Source organism: Solanum pennellii, chromosome 2 (assembly GCF_001406875.1).
Source record: "Solanum pennellii chromosome 2, SPENNV200".
Classification (NCBI taxonomy): domain Eukaryota; kingdom Viridiplantae; phylum Streptophyta; class Magnoliopsida; order Solanales; family Solanaceae; genus Solanum; species Solanum pennellii.
Window position 1 is genome coordinate 41,555,320 of NC_028638.1, and position 20,503 is coordinate 41,575,822.

The 20,503-nt window shown below is 32.3% G+C and overlaps 3 protein-coding genes across 5 annotated transcripts; 1 reads left to right on the forward strand and 2 right to left on the reverse strand.

Moving 5' to 3' along the window:
* Positions 1-7,275: 7,275 nt before the first annotated feature.
* Positions 7,276-8,596, reverse strand: LOC107011629. The gene has a single exon (XM_015211213.2). It carries the CDS (start codon positions 8,407-8,409, stop codon positions 7,471-7,473), a length of 939 nt encoding a protein of 312 aa, XP_015066699.1. The 5' UTR covers positions 8,410-8,596; the 3' UTR covers positions 7,276-7,470.
* A 186-nt stretch (positions 8,597-8,782) lies between these two features.
* On the reverse strand, positions 8,783-12,325 carry LOC107011630 (N-acylphosphatidylethanolamine synthase). 2 transcript variants are annotated; one of them, XM_015211215.2, is made up of 5 exons: positions 12,034-12,322; positions 11,617-11,744; positions 10,365-10,450; positions 9,908-10,045; positions 8,783-9,285 (listed from the first exon to the last, which is right to left on the reverse strand). In XM_015211215.2, the coding sequence occupies exons 1-5, from the start codon at positions 12,243-12,245 to the stop codon at positions 8,992-8,994; spliced, it is 858 nt and encodes a 285-aa protein (XP_015066701.1). In that variant the 5' UTR covers positions 12,246-12,322; the 3' UTR covers positions 8,783-8,991. The 2 variants fall into 2 exon arrangements, with proteins under 2 accessions (XP_015066701.1, XP_027770506.1); XM_027914705.1 differs by lacking the exon at positions 9,908-10,045 and having other exon boundaries at positions 12,034-12,325.
* Positions 12,326-14,118: 1,793 nt separating this feature from the next.
* On the forward strand, positions 14,119-19,389 carry LOC107011711 (C-type lectin receptor-like tyrosine-protein kinase At1g52310). Of its 2 annotated transcripts, none has more exons than XM_015211317.1 (5): positions 14,119-14,410; positions 14,542-14,596; positions 15,586-16,005; positions 16,255-16,813; positions 18,584-19,389. In XM_015211317.1, the coding sequence occupies exons 1-5, from the start codon at positions 14,336-14,338 to the stop codon at positions 19,110-19,112; spliced, it is 1,638 nt and encodes a 545-aa protein (XP_015066803.1). In that variant the 5' UTR covers positions 14,119-14,335; the 3' UTR covers positions 19,113-19,389. The 2 variants fall into 2 exon arrangements, with proteins under 2 accessions (XP_015066803.1, XP_015066802.1); XM_015211316.2 differs by having other exon boundaries at positions 14,127-14,410; positions 15,583-16,005.
* The last annotated feature ends 1,114 nt before the right edge of the window (positions 19,390-20,503 follow it).

Genomic DNA, 20,503 nt, shown 5'->3' on the forward strand with positions numbered 1-20,503 from the left:
TATGTTATTATATATCTACATATAGTTCCAATAATATTACATATCATTATGTTAATCAATCAACCAATTTTAGAGGTAAATCATTTTCACTTAAGGATATGGAAAACTAAAGTGTATCACTTCTAGAAGTGGTAAAATCTCACAATAATAAATATGTCACTTGTTCAGATTAATAACTACGCGTAAATTAAATTTTTATTGAGTAACGTATTAAAAAAAAGTAAGAGATTTTTAATGTTAATAGTTAAAATTTTCCTATTATTTTGCAAGTATATAGATACAAAATAATGGTTACATCGACCTATCTTCAATAAATGTGGAGCATTTTTGACACTCCTAAACCTATTAAATATATCATCTATATTCTATAAGTTGGTATTTGTTTGGAAAATACAAAACAAATCTAATTTAGGATATTAGATAATCTTGTTGAATTAAATTAGATAGGACTAAAACTCAAAATTTTATCAAGAAAGACTGTTATGTAATTGATCTTTTACCAACATAGTGTGTGGTGGGATAATTGTTCAGAAAATTCTTTATTTTTTTATCAAAGTATCGGGTTTGAGTCTTGAGGAGTCATTTGATGTGAGGTATAAGGTATAATAATCTCCGGATAAAGTAAAAACATTAAAACCCTACACTTGATTGGTTATCCCATCATATCTCAGAATGATTTATTCCGAACCAAACGACCTCGTATTATTTAAACTCCAATACAAATATCGAACAACAAATTATACATATATACTTAATTATCAGTTACAAAAGAATAAATCATGATTATACGTGCAAACTAAACTTAAGTTGCAAGTGAAAATTGAAAGAAAAAACAAAAATTATTGAATAAAAATTTGTGAACTTCACAATGGTGTAAATCTACAACTTCTTAGTCTTTCATCAAATCATCTCTTATTGCATGTACAAATTAAATAATACATAATAATTGATGATTTTTTTTTCTTTTTTCTTTATAAAAATAGAGGCACAATTATATGGTACAAGAACAATATGCATTTGGATGTGACAGAAAGAATCTAAGAAAAATTGAGGGTAAAGTACAAAAATAATTATCTATATGGGCAAATGTAATAAAAATAAAAATAGATTATTTACCTATCCTATTGGTTATAATATAAACATATTGGATTGAGACTTTGCAACTTTAGTTGGTACCTAGGGTGGCCTAATGGGCAACATGTACTACTTAGCTAGGACCAATGTCCCCTACCATATTACAGTTATATTCTAGTATCATATAATTGTCTTTCTCATAAATACACCTATAATTGTATCTAAATGTAATCGTACATGTGACGGTCTGAAGAGGGAAGAATATACATATATATATGCATAGTGGCGGAGTTACAATTATCAGTAAGAGGTTGAAAAATTTTAAAAATAGGCACATGAAGTAGTCGAAGGGGGGGGGGTTCAACATCTACTATATATACCTAAAAAGTTATATTTAATCATATAAGAATAATATAATTTTCCGCCGAATTGGGGTTTGGATGAACCCACTAATGACAATGTAGCTCTGCCATTGTATACGCAGATCTTAATATTATTATCTCATAAAGGTAAAAAAAATAATTGTTTTGTAGATAGATAGTCGAGATGAGATCATAAAAATTAACAAGATCATGAAATTTAACCAGAAAATGAATAAAAACGACGAAGAGTTAGAAAGGGAAGTTGGATAATGCTACAAAGAACCATCTACATTATTTGTGTTCAAAGAAGTTTTGTGAATATATATATATTTTTTACGTAGCATCAACGTAAATGATCATTTTTACCCTCAAGTGGCATTAAAAGGGGTATTTTGAAAATCACTTCTACTTCTTAATTGAAAATGAGTACCAAGAAGAATAAAAAATATTTAGAATTGAAGACGACACTTCTAAAATACAAATTAATGAGTTTGGAGGGCAGAAACAAAGTATGTGTATTATAATCAGGTAAATACTATAATAAACTCGTTATTATATAATATTTTGCAAATCATTCAAGAGATGTAAATTACACTTGCTGGACAAATTTGATGCGATTGGGTTGACTGGGAAGACGTTGACAGAAAAAATCGATTACCCTGCCTTTTTTATGGAATATTTACTTATAACTTGTTATAGCAATTCAATCAATATATTCTATCGATCATTTTAAACATAAAATGTGAAAATTAAAGTAGGTTTAATTTTTAAAAATTGAAATTGGTAGGTCCAACAAACAATCCAATAATGCCATGGCCTAGTGAGTTGGAAGAATTTGAAATTTTCAATTTCAAAATAAACAAAATTTAGAGACATGTTAGCAAGTAATGGATGCCTAAACTCCATGAATATAACTTATTATTTGTTTTAGAAATAAAAAATTGAGGAATTATTTCATTAAATTATATATATAAATATATATATATATATATATATATATATCTTGTACTTGGTATAAAAAAAATCCTCAATTTAGTATACGTGGAAATTAGAGTAAATATAGTTCATCATATTTATTTATTTATTTATATGGATTAGGAATATTCTTGAGGTACCTATTTTTTTTTTACCATGAATGAAATATGTTTTTGTGTTTATTTGCTAGTGATTGTTTTTTGGAGGAAATAATCTATTATGACCTTATATAAATTGAATAGAAAAAAAAAATAATTTCCAAATCTTTTAAATAGGTGTAAAAATGAAAATTTTCATATGAAAAAAACATAAAATTTAAAATATAAATTTATAAAAAGTAACAAAATTAAAATATCCGTTATTATGGGCAAGGTCATTGTTAGACTGGCAGTTGAAAAAAAAGAGAAAAATATTCATTACAGGAGTATAATCTAATTAACCCTTAAAATAGATTATTTAACTTTCACTCCAATTTTCTTTCTAATAATCTTCATTTCTATCATTTCCAAATCTTTAAGTCCTTGCTTTTCTTTTCCTGTCTAGTAATTTCAGGAAATTGTGTTTAAAATATCGAAAGATTTTGCAATGTTTTAAAATTATCTTAAAAAGTAGGGAAAATGCACAAGTACCCCCTCAACCTATGCTCGAAATTCCAGATACACACTTATACTATACTAAGATCCTATTACCCCCTGAACTTATTTTATAAGTAATTTTCTACCCCTTTTTAGCTTACGTGGCACTAGTTTGAAAAAAAAAGTCAACCATCGTTGGGCCCACAAGAAAGTGCCACGTAGGCTAAAAAGGGGTAAAAAATTATTAATAAAATAAGTTCAGGGGGTAATAGGACCTTAGTATAGTATAAGTGTGTCTCTGAGATTTCGGGCATAGGTTGAGGGGGTACTTGGACATTATCCCTAAAAAGTATACTTTCGTAAATTTTTGCCAAATAAATGGATTTAAATTGGAACCTAAGCTAATAGTTGGTAGTATGTTGAATATTTGTCAAATAAATAAAATATGTCATTTTTTCCAAAATTGATTTTAAAAAATACATATCAGATAAATTGAGACGAAAAGAAGTACTGAATATGACCTTAAAATGATCTTAAAAAGTATACTTCTGTAAATTTTTGCCAAATAAATGGATTTAAATTGGAACCTAAGCTAATTATTGGTAGTATGTTTAATATATGTCAAATAAATAAAATATGTCATTTTTTTCAAAATTGATTTTAGAAAATATATATTAGATAAATTGAGACGGAAAGAAGTATTGGATATGACCTTAAAATGATCTTAAAAAGTATACTTTTGTAAATTTTTGCCATATAAATGGATTTAAATTGGAACCTAAGCTAATTGTTGGTGGTATGTTCAATACTTGTCAAATAAATGAAATATGTCATTTTTCTCAAAATTGATTTTAAAAAATATATATCAGATAAATTGAGACGGAAACAAAGTACTGGATATGGCCTTATGGTAATATAATAAATACTCCCATGATCTTTGATAGTTCAAAATCACAATTTATAGTTTAAAGCTTCCTTGCCCCTTTAAATATGTTTATCTTAATAATGACATATGAATAAGGACATGCAATGTAAAGTCAGTGTCATGTGAGTCCTTATTGCTCTATTTGCTTCATTAAGATGCATAGACCACATGAAAATTCAGTGATTATACTTTCAATAATTAAGAAATAACATATAAATATATTTTTTAATTTGATATTAGCTGATAAAAAAATGATTTTCCAATTTTGGTATGTGAGTACAAAGTAAAAATATAATCTTGTATAAGGTTAAACAAGTAGATACATACGTATTATGTGATAATTTGCATTCAATGTGACGTCACTACAACAAAGCAACTTTTAGTGCCAATAAATTAACATATTAATAAAGAGTCTTAAAGTCTTTATCGGGATTAGTTAAGTGTCATTAGATCCAATCTCGCTAAAGGCTTTAAGGACATATACAAAGAGTGTTAATTGCCGCTAAAAGTATATATTTAGTGGCAATTAAGAAATTATTTTTTGTGGTAGTGCGTCCTGTGTGTATTTATGTAACACAGTACACATGTGTGCACTTGTTTAATTTTATATAAATTTATGTATCTATTTATTTGTACACGTCCAATATTAAATGATGTAAATATCAGTTAACACCAAATTAAAAAAGACATTTATGTTACCCCATAAATTAAAATTTGCATATTATCAAAATCCCAACTCTTTGTTTATCATATATTTTTTAAAAATAATTAAAAGTTTGGGGTTGAGGAAGAGGAAATCACGGAAGGAACACTCATCGATAAAGTAAAAATTTGAATCGCCAATCAATTAAGCTATTAAAATTGCCCTCCGATTTATTATAGGTCACTTTTCATCAACTAAAATTAACATACAACAAATGGTCGTTGCATTGATGCATACATGGAGTCGATCGGTAACAAAACATTAATCTTTGTTTATTAATTTAGGCATGTCATGTCTCTATATCTTGAGGAATTTATAGGAAATTTTCAAATAAATATTGTACAACATAAAATATTATAACACATAATTTTGTATAAAATGTGTTTGTACATAAATATGGGCTAAACCGATCAACTATAACATTGTACAATATTTTATATTGGATTATATACTATTACTATAAGAAAAAAAAGGAATTAACGACGAATAAAATTTATAGCTATATAACAAACGTCTCATGCTATTTAAGTACGGAATATTCAATTAGCTAGGAGCTATATTTACAAGTTATGTATTTTCTATTAGTATATGTGATTTAATTAGTTTCTCCAAGAAAACATGAAGTTTAATTTCCCCTCTTCTTTTGAAATTGTCTTTGTCACTACTTCACGATTCTAGTAAAATATAATAATGCGATGATAAATTTCAAAATTTTAATGAAGTAGTATTTAAATTGTTCCAATATGACTTTATTATCTACAATTTTGTTAAAGGAAAATGAATGTGACATGAATATCCTAGTGAGAATTGCCGGCAATGCCGGCTTGCAAAACCTCAAAAACCAAATGAATTTGGATTTGGTCACCGATTTGGGTTGTGGTGCAATGGCGATACTGCTTCATTGTTAATCAGAAGTTTCTTATTCGAGATTTGAATATATAAAAAAAATCTAATTTGAAATGTCATTCTGAATGAATCTTGCAATACTTGATCATGAATTTAATCACAACTCGAGACATCAAACGAAAAAAAATAAATTAAATTTAAAGTTAATAAAAATAAATAATTGATAGATGGGGAATTAAATAAGCTCACGAGAATTTCCACATATCTACACTACTTAGCCAGCAATACCATTAAAAACCATTTATTTATTTTTAGGTATATGAAAGTTGTGACTATTAGAAGAAGGCTGGCCATGACTAGGCAAAATCCAATAGTACCAACAATTAAAAGTGGGGAACACATATAAATTTATCGTTTTAATATATTTGTTTTATTTTTTTTAATTAATTTTTAAAAAAATATCTCTCTTTTTCTTAGAAAACTCTTTAATCATATCATTTTTCATATCATATTTTTATGTTTATATAACTAGATTATATTTTGAATTTATGATAAGTTAAAATCAGAAAAACAAATTGAGAAAAGAATACTAATAAAAAAAAAGGTCAAAGTAGAGTGCTTTTGTATTTAAGACAAACATGAGGAAGTTGGGAGCATAACTTTTTATTAATTTTGATTACTAAGTCAATATTTAATGCGCTACGAATTTGCTTTAGTTTTATATATTTTATTGGCAATTTCATTTTGTCTCTTTATTTTGACAATCGTACAAATATTTGAAGACAATCTAGATTACATTATGGCAGCCTGCTTAGATTAATTAATTATCCTTCATTTCTATCACTAATTTTTCATACTATAATCTATAATCAACAGGTTTGACGCGCTTTTTAAAAAAACTCATAGAAGATAGACAAAAGAATAAGTAAATACTTTTGCTTTTAGTAAATCAACTTTTCGTTTTCCTTGAGCAGATGATTTATCGGTAAAAAATGGAATATCACTATTGGTATGACTCTTTTTTTATATAATTGAAGATTTGGATCCACCATGTGCCTTTACTGGAAGTGTTTGTTAAGAGTTTTTATGATTTTGAGGAGAGGCCAAAATAAAGCTAAAAAGTGATTGTCTTTTCTCTTTTTCTTGTTTTTCACTTTTAAATGAAAGGTGATGTCAAATCACTATGATTGTATCCTAATTTAATCAATTGTAGGAGTAATGACAATGGATTATGATTAATGACTCTGCTAAGCATTTTCACAAAAAACAGTAATTGTGCATTAATTTCCCAAGAACATGGGGGAGTTTTTAATGTGCAAACATGTTTTTCTTTGAAGTCCACCCTCAAATAATTTCCATTTTGCATAAAGAAATCAATTGCAAATGCAGCCCAAACCAAAAAGAGTTTGTAGCCCAATACTATAAATGGATGGATCTCTATTTTTTCTAATATAATTGTCTATATGAGGAGGTCAGAGGTGTTGTAACGAACGTAAAATCCCACTAAATAGGGTCTAGAGAGATAGCTGCAAGCTTTATCAGACTGTTTCTGAAAGACTCTTGGTATTAGATGAATTCTGGAACCTCGCTCCCTTCTTCCTTTTCTATTTCTTCTTCCCTCAGAAGATTTGGTTATACCCAACATTAGTAAAGCTATTAAACTTGGAACTCAACACACACCAACATAACCTTAGCACAACTATATCTGTTCGTTTTTGACTTCGTGTGATCAAGTGTAAAACTATTTTTAGCAGGAGCTTAGTGTAACGAGTGAGCCTATTCGTAGAATGCAAAAACAAGTTCAAAGACACTTGATTTTCCAATTGATTGCATTTATGAGAAATGTTGTATCCACATGAACATCAAAACTTTATAACTCACAACATCAAAAATTACTAAAACTTTTCCAAATTAGTACAAAACTAAAAGACATGCTGTGAACAAATTTTGGCTATAAATAGCAAATTCTAGCTCCAATCAAAACTTTCAATGATGAGCAAAAACCAAATTTCAAGATTCTTGATTTTGCAATGATTTCCATTTATGAGCTAATGCATCAACAACACCATCAAAGCTACCAAAATTTGAACTTACCACATCAATGCCAACACCCAAACTCTCAGCACCAGCAGCTGTAACAGGGCCATGAGCTGCCACCACCATTCTTGGACATCTCCTCCTCACCATTGACCAATCCAATCCGAATTCCTCCAAACTCTTCAACAAACCTTCCACTTCTCCAGTACTAGTAAACACAATAGCATCAAATCCACACTCTTCTTCACTCTTTGCCACCACATCCACAGCACATTTTGCCCCTGCCCATCGCGTCTCATACGCGTCTAATCTCAATGGAATCCACCCCCTTTTCGATAAATCATCAAGGAATTTCGGCACAACAGGTGGTTCATTCAACCCAATCACTAATGGAACTGGGCATAACACTTTTCTTCCTTGACCTAATCCTAATGCCTCCACTAACCCAGATGGGGTTGCAATTGAAGGAACCAAAACTCGAATTCTTTCAGGGTTTTCACACATTTTTCGAATGAAATCTCGATCCAGAAGCTCAGCATCATTACCCAAAGCTGCAATTGTGAGAATTTCTCCATTTGGGGTTAATGGGGGTGTGGGGTTAATCGATAAAGCTTGTGAAAAAGCAGTAATCCCAGTTCTTGAAGTGAACGCTAGAGCTGAAAATTCTTCAAGAAACGAATTGGGTTCATCGATACCAGCTTGTGGGTTGAGGTAGTGATGAATGGAAGAGATTGTTTGTTCCGTAGATTCAACAATGGCGGTAGGACACCAAAGGGGTGTCCATCCTTTGAGATGTATGAGTTCAGATAATCTTGGTGCGTAGTTTTGGGGAGTGGTGAAAGCTATGACACAGTTTCTTCTACTGTTTTCAGGGCTGGGAACTGGAAAAGGAAATAGCGGAGGATGCTGCATATTTTTACAACTATCATTGGCTTATCACCTTGGCATTCAGTTTTATCTATCTATGTCAACTAATGAATGGAGTAGAAGGTCTTGTAAAATCTAGTAATTGTCAACACCATATTGGGGTAGTACAAAAGTTAATAATTTATCCTTTAGTTATGAAACTGAGGTTCTCACCTACTTCATCATTGACTACTACGTCACATTCTTGGGTGCGGTTCACCTTATGTTTTTATCTATCAGTGGTTTCTCTTTAGAGGTTGACAAAAGAATACTGCAACTTTAGACATGTAAACATGGTTCCTTTATTAATATTTCTAGTAAAGAATCTGTCTTGTTAGCAGCTAAAAGAAGATTTGAGGGAAAATTCCACAATAATCAGTTTTCAAGAATTGATGTGAAATCTTTCATTTCAAAATGCAAAAAATTGCAGCTACAAGGATGATACTGGGAAAATATTACCCTGTGTCCTCAATTAAGGGATGAGAAAGTCTACCCTCAAACTATCAAAATCTTGAAATGAAAAGTTACAAGACCTTCAAAACAGATGCAACTTATGAATTATCTTTGAATGCTTGGAAATTGCCTACTTTATTGCTCTGCCTTGGCATAGGATTTACTAAAATTCCTTAAGTTTTCCAAGGTAGTTCGGATTTGATCAGATATAGTCATGTACAGACATTTTTGTGCTGCTTCGTTCAATCCCCCGAGGATGTTTCTTGGCCACTGCCCACTGGAAGATGATGAATCCCGAGACTGAGATAGAGCCATCTCTCGCAGTTCAGGAAGGTTGAATTCCATTGGCTCACCAACAACTATTTTTATCTCCTGGTTCCATAAAGGGACTGGAGGTCTTCTCCCAAAAGCATAGTTCTCAGGCATAACCTGAAATTGATCAAAGCACACAATGTATCACAATCCCAAGGATCAAATTTGAATTATTCAAATAAAAGCTGGTTCAATCTCATAATCAATACTTAATATGGATACGACGGATGCATGTGTGCATGTATGCGTATTTTATCTCCTCAAAAATGGTTTGAGCATAAAGAAGAACAGAAGATTGTTAGACAGTCGCAGCATTTTGGCCACTCTTATTTTCTTTTCGTAGGATTGGACAGGAGAGAAAGGAGAAAGCAACTACGGTATTGGCTCAATTTATTGGTGAAGTTCACAAAAGGATTAATGAACTTCATAACAACAATGAAGCAGTGCCATAAATGCAACAGAGTGATTTTAAAACACTTTCAGAACTGCATAACCTCTATCCTCTAAGCTACACTACCTTATTCTTACGAAAAAATTAGTCCTGAAACACGTGAATTAAACAACCAATGTGAAATATATAACCAGACAGGTACTATAAATTACAGAATAACAATAATTCGAACATCCTAAGGCCTGCCTACACAACCGAAACCAAATGGATCCATTGTCCATTGCTATTTTAAGCATTAGCTCCATTGTTCATTTCTGTGTATGGACAGCTATCAATTCAAGAACCTACCTTTTCAAAACCATGATGGATAATTGGCAAGACAATTGGAGTCACGGGGGCACGAGCAATGAGACTGGCAGTTCCCCACTTCAATCGTCTTATAGGAGCATCTTCTTGACAGACCTTCCCTTCTGGAAATGTATGCAGCTGCCCATTTGGAAGTTGGTCTTTAGCCAAACATGTCATTTCAATTTAGCGGAAACTTAATAGGAAATGTCGATAAAATTATACACCATTCTCATGACTTCTGGATGAAATGGAGGTTATGTTAAGAGGCACTGGGTCATTTCAAATTCAATCCTCAATTTCAGAATAACATAATATCATATCATATTCATATCCATTTTAGCGTAACAAAATAACACCTAGAGCGTACTAAAAGATCAATGACTAAGCATAAATCTAGAAAAATTCACATTAACATCCATAACTAGATGAAAGAATACAAGGGTAAAAGGCGCATTACCCAGGCTCCTTCAGTCAAACGATCAAGAGCTTCGTTCATATGTTCTTGATATATTCCACCCCCTCTTGTTATTGGTATACATTTCCCTGCACATCTTCACAAAGTGAGTAGTAACCCACACCAACAATTACATTTTGTATTAGATTGAGGAATTCATGTAGGCCTGCAAATGAAACCCAGAACCTCAAATCCCCTAATGCCCATCAAATTAAGAGTCCTCCATTTCATGTTTTAGCAAGGGAAATAAATAAGAAAATATAAAATTGACTGTTATACATGTCAGTGGAGAATAAACCACACAGTGACAGATCCAGATCTGAATAACCGGTCAATACGGAAGCATGTTGAACAGAAGTATAGGTGCAGAAATGAATAATTGCTCAATATGGAAGCTTGCTCTACAAGAGGATGGATAATCTGAATAACCGCTCAGCATGAAAAGCTTGATATCCATGTGAATGGCACAGAAACCACAGGCGCGCATGCAGATTCGAGTAAGTGTTAACATGGAAATTTCAAGCTAAACCTAAGTCCTGTTCCACTAAGATATCACCTTGAGTTTTGAGACACTACTTCAGTTTATATAAGCATAGGTAGTTACACATTTTTATCACGATTATACAGCTGATTCCAAAGACATTTATTGCATCATTCCTACACCCAAAAGCCCCTTTACTACTGAACCATTAAAAAGTAAATGATCTCCAAATATTCTCAAAGTTCTTGATAGAATATCTATGCAAGAACATGCTCTGTCCTTCCTAAGGGAACCTAATATTCTGCTACATGTCCACTGACAAAGCATAACTTGCATTTTGCTTTTCACTTTTGAACCCTACTATGATATGGAGTTCATTTTTGGGGAATAGTAAGGTTGTAAAATGACGCACTAGGATTATGCCAAAAATTACATACGGATCAGTTCCTTTACAATTACTGTAGGAAGCTGAGAAAACCTATCATCCTATTAACTGTATTTGACATCTTCTAGCCTACACCAAAATCCCATAAGGGAAATAAATATATATTTCATAGTGTAAATATTCTCATAGGGAATGCATCTGCGATGAAAATACATGTCCACTTTCAAACATCTTTGGTTCCTCTCCTTCCAATTCACCCACCAAACACACAGAGGAATGGTCTACCATATACCCCACTATGATATAAAGTTCGTAAAAGCAATAAAACACCAAAAGATAGGGCGTGAAAATACAAGAACAGAAGTGTACCAGACCAACAGATTACACACCGATCCGGAAAAAGTATGACAATACTGTGTTTTTAAAGCATATGTCTTCCGCTGCCAGTACCCATCGAGCCAGCTTTGCATCACAAATTGGAAAACCTTTGAATGCCCACATAACTGGGTCATCTAAACTGCAGTTAGAAACACAAAGGAAATAAGAGACATGACTACAACAATCAAAGTATTCGAGAAACTCACTCTATCAATGATTAAATCAACTATGCTTCAACACCAAAATGGAATTTTTATATGAATCCTCTATACGTATACCAAATATCAGAAAAATATTTCTGTGATTCATCGTCCGTTAAGCATTAAATTCAATAATAGCTAGTTTACCATAAACAATTTCTCCAAATTTCTACTAACAAGTTCTTTTCTATCACAGGAAGCTCGTAATGAAGAGATAAAGTGACTTACGTGGACATGTGATTGCTGACGGTGAGGAGAGGAACGCCGGCTGGGCGGGATCGAACTAGCCGGATAAGGATGTCGCCGTTGTGCACGGTGGTGGTGTTCAGTAGATTGGCCACCGCCTTAGCGAAAGTACCTATCGCCGTGATCACCACTTTCCGAGGTAAACCCCCCAGGTGGTTTGCTCTCGCCGCCCATTCCATCGTCCGGCCACTCATTTCCCAAAAAATCCACACTGATGTCAAAGTCCGGCGGCATAAACTCCTTTCATTAGGCACCAAGTTATTACAGACTAATTAAGTATCAGAAATAGACACAATTGGTCCCTTATATTTGAGGATAAGTGCAAATTAGTCCATCTATGAGCCATTTTGATAGATATGCAGTCCTAATTTTTTAAAAAGTGTTTTTCTAATTCGATATTGGTATCATCTGATAAATTTAGATTTGTGTTATGTCGGTCTCATTTTATCGAGCAGCAGTATTTCGATTAGATTTACTTATTATACATAGAATATGGGTCGAAATTTTTAATTAAGGGTTAAAACATCTCAATCTTTTCATCAAGAGGTAAATCTAGGATTTGAAGACTTTGAATATACCGCTAGCGAATCTAGGATTTGAAGATTTTTGATACACTAATATAACTTTAGCTTAAATATGAGCTCCAAACTAAAGGGCTTTACTTGGATTTGAATCCTATTTCTCATACTGGTATCTCTAACTTGTACCAATAACACAAGGGCACTATTATGCTTGTCAGCGCTAACAATATTCTAATTTTTGTTAGTTTTTTAAAATAGATATACATACATTTTTTCTAGAAGTTAGCGAGTGTATATGCATCCCTCTCCAAAGTGTGAATCCGCCTCTACCTCCATCACATATACATATTTAAAAATTTTATTTATTTTAGTAACTTTTGAGTGTATTCTTGTTTTTAATTCGCGTATAACACATCTTTTTACTAATTAAATTAAACTAATGACACATACAATGGTTAAATAAGTTTAAAGTTCTATTTTGTTGAAAGTTAAGTACCTAGTTAAAATTTCATGGAATAGAAAACTCTAGTGTTCATGTATGAGTCAAACACAAAGATTTTCCAAATCATTTCATATATTTCTAATTATGCAAGCTCTGACTTTTTCTAGATATGTTATTTCTCTTTAAATTATTTTAAAATTGAAAGAAAATTTTAAATAGAAAAAGAGTTAAAATATCTCAATTTTGATTTATTAGTTGATTATATCCCTATTATTAAAATAAAATTATTTATAATCTCGTTGTTGCTTTTCACCATTTATACCCCTTAATTGACGAAAATCCCCAAATTAAATCAAATTAACTCAATTTTTTTTTTAAAAACCCGTTCCTCAACTTAAACCCAATACCGGACCCGTCTAAAAACCTAACCCAATACATTTAACTCATTTTCCTCCCCCATTATTTCGAAAGATCTCAAACCCCACAAACTCAAGAAGTAACAAATCTTTCACTTTTTTCGTAAGTAATAACCTAGATGCAGATGTAAAATTTTCAACCGGAGTTATTGGATTGTTATGGTGTTGAATTGAGACGGAGTTAGTTTTTGAAGTTTTTTTTTCATTTTCTGGGTTTTCTTTCGTTGTTGCTGGGATTGTCCTGAATTGTGTTGGAATAATGATCAGAGGATGGAGAAGAAGGAGAAGACTATTGTTATTTTGTTTGACTCTAAGAAAATTAGCAAACAATATGGATTTTATCATTATCCTTCACATGTTTGCCTAGTTGTTTGGCTTCTTTTGAAATAATGGATAAAAAGGTTAATTGGGTTAGGTTTTTAGACGGGTCGGCTATTGGGTTTAAGTTGAGGAACGGGTTTTTAAAAAAATTTGGGTTAATTTAATTTAATTTGGAGATTTTCGTTAATTAAAAGATATAAATGATGAAATTAGTGATGACGAGAGTATAAATAATTTTATTTTAACGATAAAAGTATAACAATTAATAAACCAAAGTTTGAGCGATATTTTTGACTCTTTTCTCCCGTAAAATCTAATCCAAAATTTTTATATTAAGAAAAATGTTGTTCCTTAAATTTGACGGAAGTCATTAAAAATGGTGGGGACAAACATAAGGTGAGAAATTAACTACTCTGTCTGAACAAACACTTTCTTCTTCAAAGAAAATTCAACTAACCATTGGAGACTCCAAATGTGAACTCTTTTACTCTTTTTTTTTTCCATCTAAACGAAAAACCCTATCCACAATGCCCAACCCCACACTCAAAATCAGTCTAGGTTTTGCTATACAGTGAGAACAAGTGATGATGGCTGTTAAACTTCTGTTCCCTTTGTTTCTACTTTCTTGTTTTCTGCTTCACCTCTGTGCTTCTACTTCTGTAAGTAAAGAAAAGATTATAGTAATAACTTTTTATTTAGAGAAAAGGGTGTCTGAATATGGTATCAGAATTCATGTTAGTGTGTTAATTTGGAGAAAGTTTTGATTTTTATTTTTTTGATTTTTTTTCAGGTTTCTAATAAGACACAAGTAGTTTCATCTGCTGGGAATCAAAGTCATGATGATGGTAATGTTTTGGAATTAATTAGATTATTGTTCTGTCTATTTTCTTTGAACTGATAGATTGGCTTGTGTTGATTAGATTAGGGCTCTTTTTAGAATCAGCAATGGAGTTGCATCTACAATCATCTTTTCAACTTAATGTTTAACTAATCTATGTTACTTTGTGTATAATATGTTGGGATTTCTTACTGGGGCTTCTTATGTAATGTGTGTATATCTATGTGTCAATTGCTTATTTAAACTAGCATAGTGAACTTTTGGATTTGAAGCAAATAAAGGATGGCAAATACAATCTTGTTTATCAAGTTTCTATAGTTTTAAGGTCTACAAGTTCGGGTGTTTTGTGCCAAACTATCATTCATAAATCAAGATTTTGAAAACTACGTCACTTCCCAGCATCATTAAGCTCAGGCCATAAAAGACTGTCTTGCAACTAGTTATCCCACAAAAATAGAAAATGAACTTGCAACTATTTATTAATCAGCTTCCTACTTCTTCTAAAAAAATTAATTGACCAGCCTCTCATTTCCAGTTTGCAAAGTTATGGATTTCCATTCCTTCAAGACAGTTGTTCTTGGAATATTCTTAGAACAATATTCTATTTGACTGATCGATTATCCTTCTAAGAAATCCTGGTGGTCATAATCACCTGATTGAATTTTATTTTTTCGGTCGAGAAAGGAGCAGACGTAGATTCTGCTCATTTCATGCATAAACGCATGTTTAGGTTGCTCTTAAAGTGAAACTTTGGTTCTATTTGAGGGAGATAATATATATGCTTTTATGGTGAATCAATGATGGCGTTGATGAATAATGTTGTCCAGTTCCTTTCCTTTGAGGAACTCCTCCCTTGGATTATATTAATACACTAGTGCAACTGAAACTTATTTGGATCTCTCAACGTGGTTTTTCTTAGTGTATGGTTTTTATTTTTACCGGTCAAGTTATTATGTCTCATCTCTTTGGCACCGTTGTTTATTGTTTCGCAAGCAGGAAGATGTGATCCTGGTTGGTTTAGCAGCCCAAAAGGGAAAAAGTGCTTCAAATATTATGCGACCTCTTTGCAATGGAATGAATCAGAGACTTACTGCAATGGTTTTGGAGGAAACCTGGCTGCCATAACATCTTCAGAAGAACTGAACTTTGTCCAGAAGCTCTGTGGCAATGATAGTAACGGATGCTGGGTTGGCGGAAGGAGCGTCAATACCACAGCTGGGTTGGGTTGGAAATGGTCTGATAATGCTTCTAGCTGGAATGAGAGTATTGCTCCTAAGACAACTTTGGACTCAAGTTGCAAAAATTTCTCATGCTATGGCTTTAAGTCGGTGGATTTGTGTACATCGATAACCAATGGTGCTATTATAGCTGAGAGATGCAATCTAACTCATGCTTCTATATGCACACTTGATGCTGGTAAGTGATTGCAGACAAATTTATCTCTAATAGTTTCTTTCACCCAGTGTAATTTTGAAAAGTAGGAGCAAAACTCTTTCCCTGATATAGTGTGGTTATAATATGTGATTAAAAGCTTTATAGTCCCCTTTTGTTTTTTCCATGAGAAGCGCATTTTAGCTAACCATTATACAGGCCTACATTGTTATCTGGATAAATCTATTACATTCCTTAATTGGTTTTTATATAATCTTCTAAATTTTACATTAGGGAGCAAGTGTCGCCATATGCGGTGCCACAGGGAGTATCTCATTATTCTTGCAGTTGTGAGTGGGTTGATCCTTTGCACTACTTTGGCTATTGTGATATGGCTTCTTGTATTTAGGCGAAGTAAAAGACGCAAAAGATCATTGCGTGCTTCATTAGCATTAGTTCCCCCGTCTTGGAAAATTTTCAGTCGTGATGAAGTAAAGTCCATGACAAAGAATTTCAGTGAAGCAAATCGTCTCCTTGGGGACGCCAAAACAGGTGGTACCTATAGTGGGCTTTTACCTGATGGTTCAAGGGTGGCTGTGAAAAGATTGAAGAGGTGCGGTATTCAGAGGAAGAAAGAGTTCTACTCTGAGATTGGAAGGGTTGCAAGACTTCATCATTCAAATCTTGTATCTATCAAAGGATGTTGCTATCATCATGGTGACCGCTATATTCTGTACGAGTTCATCATCAATGGACCCCTGGATAGGTGGCTACACCATATTCCTAGAGGAGGTAGGAGTTTGGACTGGAGCATGAGAATGAAGGTCGCCACCACCCTTGCTCAAGGGATTGCGTAAGTAGTGTTCCAACATTATCTTCATGTGCATTGTAGATTAGGAATAAATATTTTAACTTATCCTTGAGGTGTATTGATTTTAGTCAGAAATGTGAGTTTATTCTTTAAATTATATCATACTTCCCTTCTTTGTCATGAGTATGAACACATATATACATGTTTGGGTTGATGTCCAATGAAGATGTTATTGTGGAAGTCAAACAAGGGTGAAAATAGATGATAAGAATGCATTATTTATATTGTTAAGAAAAAAAGGTATGTTACCTGTCTTGCAATATTCCTTTTCCTATTTTCTTTTTTCTTCTCAAGATATTTCATTCAGAAGAAATTCAAATACTGCACATCTTGACCAAGATACTTCTTGTTGACACATAATGCAATTAATAAATGAAAGCCTTTTTGGTTTACAACATCAGTTCCAGTGCCAAGGAGAATTCACTTCCTAGGGATCTACCTATCTGCTTTTCCTACTCCAGCTAGATCTTACCATTGTCAAACGTGTCTTTGCAGCACTGCCCTTCTGGCTTCTCGTGTTTTCTTTCAGGTTTGGGGTGGATCTTTCCTTTTTCAATTATCACATACTCGGTTAGGTCGCCCGTGTGTGTCTTTCAATTTAAATTGTTTAAGCAGGAACTCTCTTCATGAATCTCACTAAATATTGTAGGAAAGCTATGGTTGATTTTCTATTCGGGGATTCATTATTAAGTATTTATGACCCTATTTAGGTGACAGAATTGTTGAACTTTTATCTAGTGAATATTTCCTTGACATGGAAATTATGGCAAATAAATTTTTCAGGGGTTTGTGAGACTACTCAGACCTACCCCCCAACAACAAATATACATGGAAGAAATATTGAAGTGTACAAAAAGAAGCCAATATATTATCCAATTATTCACGATGAGATAGTGAAGTAATCAGCATAAGATAGACAAAACCTTAGGCTTATCTACATCACCAGATTTAATATATGCAATGCATTATGTATGGTCCCTGTTAGTTTAACTTTTCATGGACTTCTTTATTAAGAGGTATTATTTTCCATAATTTATTCAGTGTAAGTTGAAAAATATAGGCCACTTGAGTAAGCTGGGTTCATTTCATAATGTACATACTTTTAAAGGTTTTGATAGTTTGCAAGTAGGTCTTTGTAATTTTTATATTCTACAAGGAATTCAGACAGAAGCGAGTGAGAAAAGATGAAATACTTGAGGAAATGGATACCAGCGACATCTTAGTAAGAAAATAAAAACTGCATATTACTGTCCTGTTGTCTCATGAGTTTTTGTTCCGAGTGTCTTACATTGTTCTAGGGCGGATGTCTATGCAAAGTGAAGTCATAGAAAATAGAATGTCTATTGAGGTCACTGTTATAAGCAAAGCAACCTAGATGCCTAATATATGGATGGATAGATACTTCAAGACCAGTCATGCCTGTGGCATATTTGTTAAAAAAGGGAAAATTAACAGAGACAATTCAGGGTCTATTCTAGTTTATTACCTTTGTAATTTATGGAATTGAAGGATCGAGCAAGTATGTTGATCAACTGCATAAGGTGAAAATGACTAGTCTGGTTGTGTTATGGTTGTATTTTTAACCATGAAAGGTGGTGACAGTTTTAAAACTCTGTTTTGTGTCACTGTCTCAGCTATTGCATAAGAGGAAGTGAGAGTGGCCAAAAGCATGACATCGTTTGTTTGCTAATGTCTATGATGGCAGTTTCTTTGCTTATATTGTTTAGTGCTTACTTTCATCAAATGTGACAGGTTTCTTCATGACAAAATGAAGCCACAAGTTGTGCATAGGGATATCCGTGCAAGCAATGTCCTTCTTGATGAAGAATTTGGCGCCCATTTAATGGGAGTTGGTCTGTCTAAGTTTGTACCGTGGGAAATTATGCATGAGAGGAGAGTCATGGCAGGTGGTACTCATGGGTATCTTGCTCCGGAGTTTGTTTACAGAAATGAGCTTACTACAAAGAGTGACGTCTACAGCTTTGGAGTCCTCTTGCTTGAAATAATTAGTGGACGAAGACCAGCACAGGCAGTAGATTCTGTTGGATGGCAAAGTATATTTGAATGGGCCACGCCTCTGGTGCAAGCTCATCGATATGTTGAACTCTTGGATCCTCTCATATCATCTTCTTCCTCTTCTCAGATTCCTGAAGTTGGAGTCATCCAAAAAGTTGTTGATCTTGTTTATTCTTGTACACAACATGTACCATCAATGCGTCCGAGGATGTCACACGTCGTCCATCAGCTACAACAATTAGCTCAGCCTCCTATTGTAAAGTAAGTGGATAAGAGTTATAGATCAGCATTTCTTTTGACTGAAACCAGCCTGCAATCTTTTATCCTAGTTACAAGGGCTAACTGTATTAGGCATTTATTTTTTAAAACTTGCCAATGGACATGCAAGGCCTTGAGCCTTGAACCAGTCCATGATGGTTTTGAGATGTTATACAACAACTAATCTGTATTACCAAAGCCAGTATGTTTTCATCTGCTGCTTTGCATTGTTTACTTGTAACACCTATATTTCTAAAATTTGTTTCTGTTTCCTGTGTTAAAAATATCACTATGCATTACAAATAATGTAATAAATGTCCATGAAATCTTGCTAAAGTTTTTCCAAATGGTCTTTCTTCAAGACTTCAAAAACTTTATTTTGAAGTTCTTTCCATTACAAATTGTAGACACGTAATTTTTGACCGAACTTTAAGGTACTATACCATTTTTAGTATTGCTTTTATATATAAATTAGATATTTTTTATTTTATTTTAAAAGATCCGAAAATAACAAAAAAAATATTTTATTTTTAGTTTAATAAATAATCTAGCATTTCTTATTTATAATTTATTATTAGCTACTCAATTTTTATTAGTTTAAAAGTATTTAATATTATATTATATTATAAAAAAAATGCACTAAACTACCCACTCACCATCCCCTATACACACAAATATATACTACTACACCACAAAAAAAAATTAAAAAAAATTCTACATTTACACGCACAAGAACAAAAAAAATTAGGAATCACTCCCAAATCAAAAATTTCAATTTTTATTTTATTCTTCTTTCAACAATAATTACACATTAACATCTTCTTCTTTATCCATTATTTTCATATCAACACAAATATGTATATCGTTACAAAACATCTACAAAACTTTGGTGGGCGTTCTAATCGAGGTTCGATCAAGGTTTTGCAGTATTCAATTTTACCTTACTCTTAATTTATTTATGGAATTTGATATAATTATCATGATAGTTTTCGTACACTTTTATTTATTCGTAATTTGATTGAAATGAAGAATGTGTTGAGTGTTATATTTTTGTATAGCTTTATTATATATTGTTGTTGTTTGTTTTGTCCAATAAAGATTGAGACTTATTTTAGCAAATTTATCATTGTTTTGTTGGATTAATAAGAAATTACAGTGTGCATGCCTAATTTTGTCATTAACTTTAAGGTAAATAAAAATAAAAATATAATATGTGTTAGCTTAATTTTAACATTAACTTTAAGGGTGAATAAAAATAAAAGAAGACAAATAATTCAAAATTCATCTTGTATCTTAAAATTTTAGTATTTGATTTTATTTAATAATTTCTTATAACATTAGATGAATTTTAGGCATATTAAAAAATATTTGTTTCAATTAAGAATGCGGTTACACATC

Coding starts and splice junctions, on each gene's coding strand:
- LOC107011629 (XM_015211213.2), bottom strand. CDS start 8,409: ATGCAGCATCCTCCGCTATTTCCTTTTCCAGTTCCCAGCCCTGAAAAC.
- LOC107011630 (XM_015211215.2), bottom strand. CDS start 12,245: ATGAGTGGCCGGACGATGGAATGGGCGGCGAGAGCAAACCACCTGGGG. Junction 11,745..12,033: donor GTCAGCAATCACATGTCCAC/GTAAGTCACTTT, acceptor TTCTAACTGCAG/TTTAGATGACCCAGTTATGT. Junction 10,451..11,616: donor GTCATACTTTTTCCGGATCG/GTGTGTAATCTG, acceptor GAAGATGTGCAG/GGAAATGTATACCAATAACA.
- LOC107011711 (XM_015211316.2), top strand. CDS start 14,336: ATGATGGCTGTTAAACTTCTGTTCCCTTTGTTTCTACTTTCTTGTTTT. Junction 14,597..15,582: donor GAATCAAAGTCATGATGATG/GTAATGTTTTGG, acceptor TTGTTTCGCAAG/CAGGAAGATGTGATCCTGGT. Junction 16,814..18,583: donor ACCCTTGCTCAAGGGATTGC/GTAAGTAGTGTT, acceptor CAAATGTGACAG/GTTTCTTCATGACAAAATGA.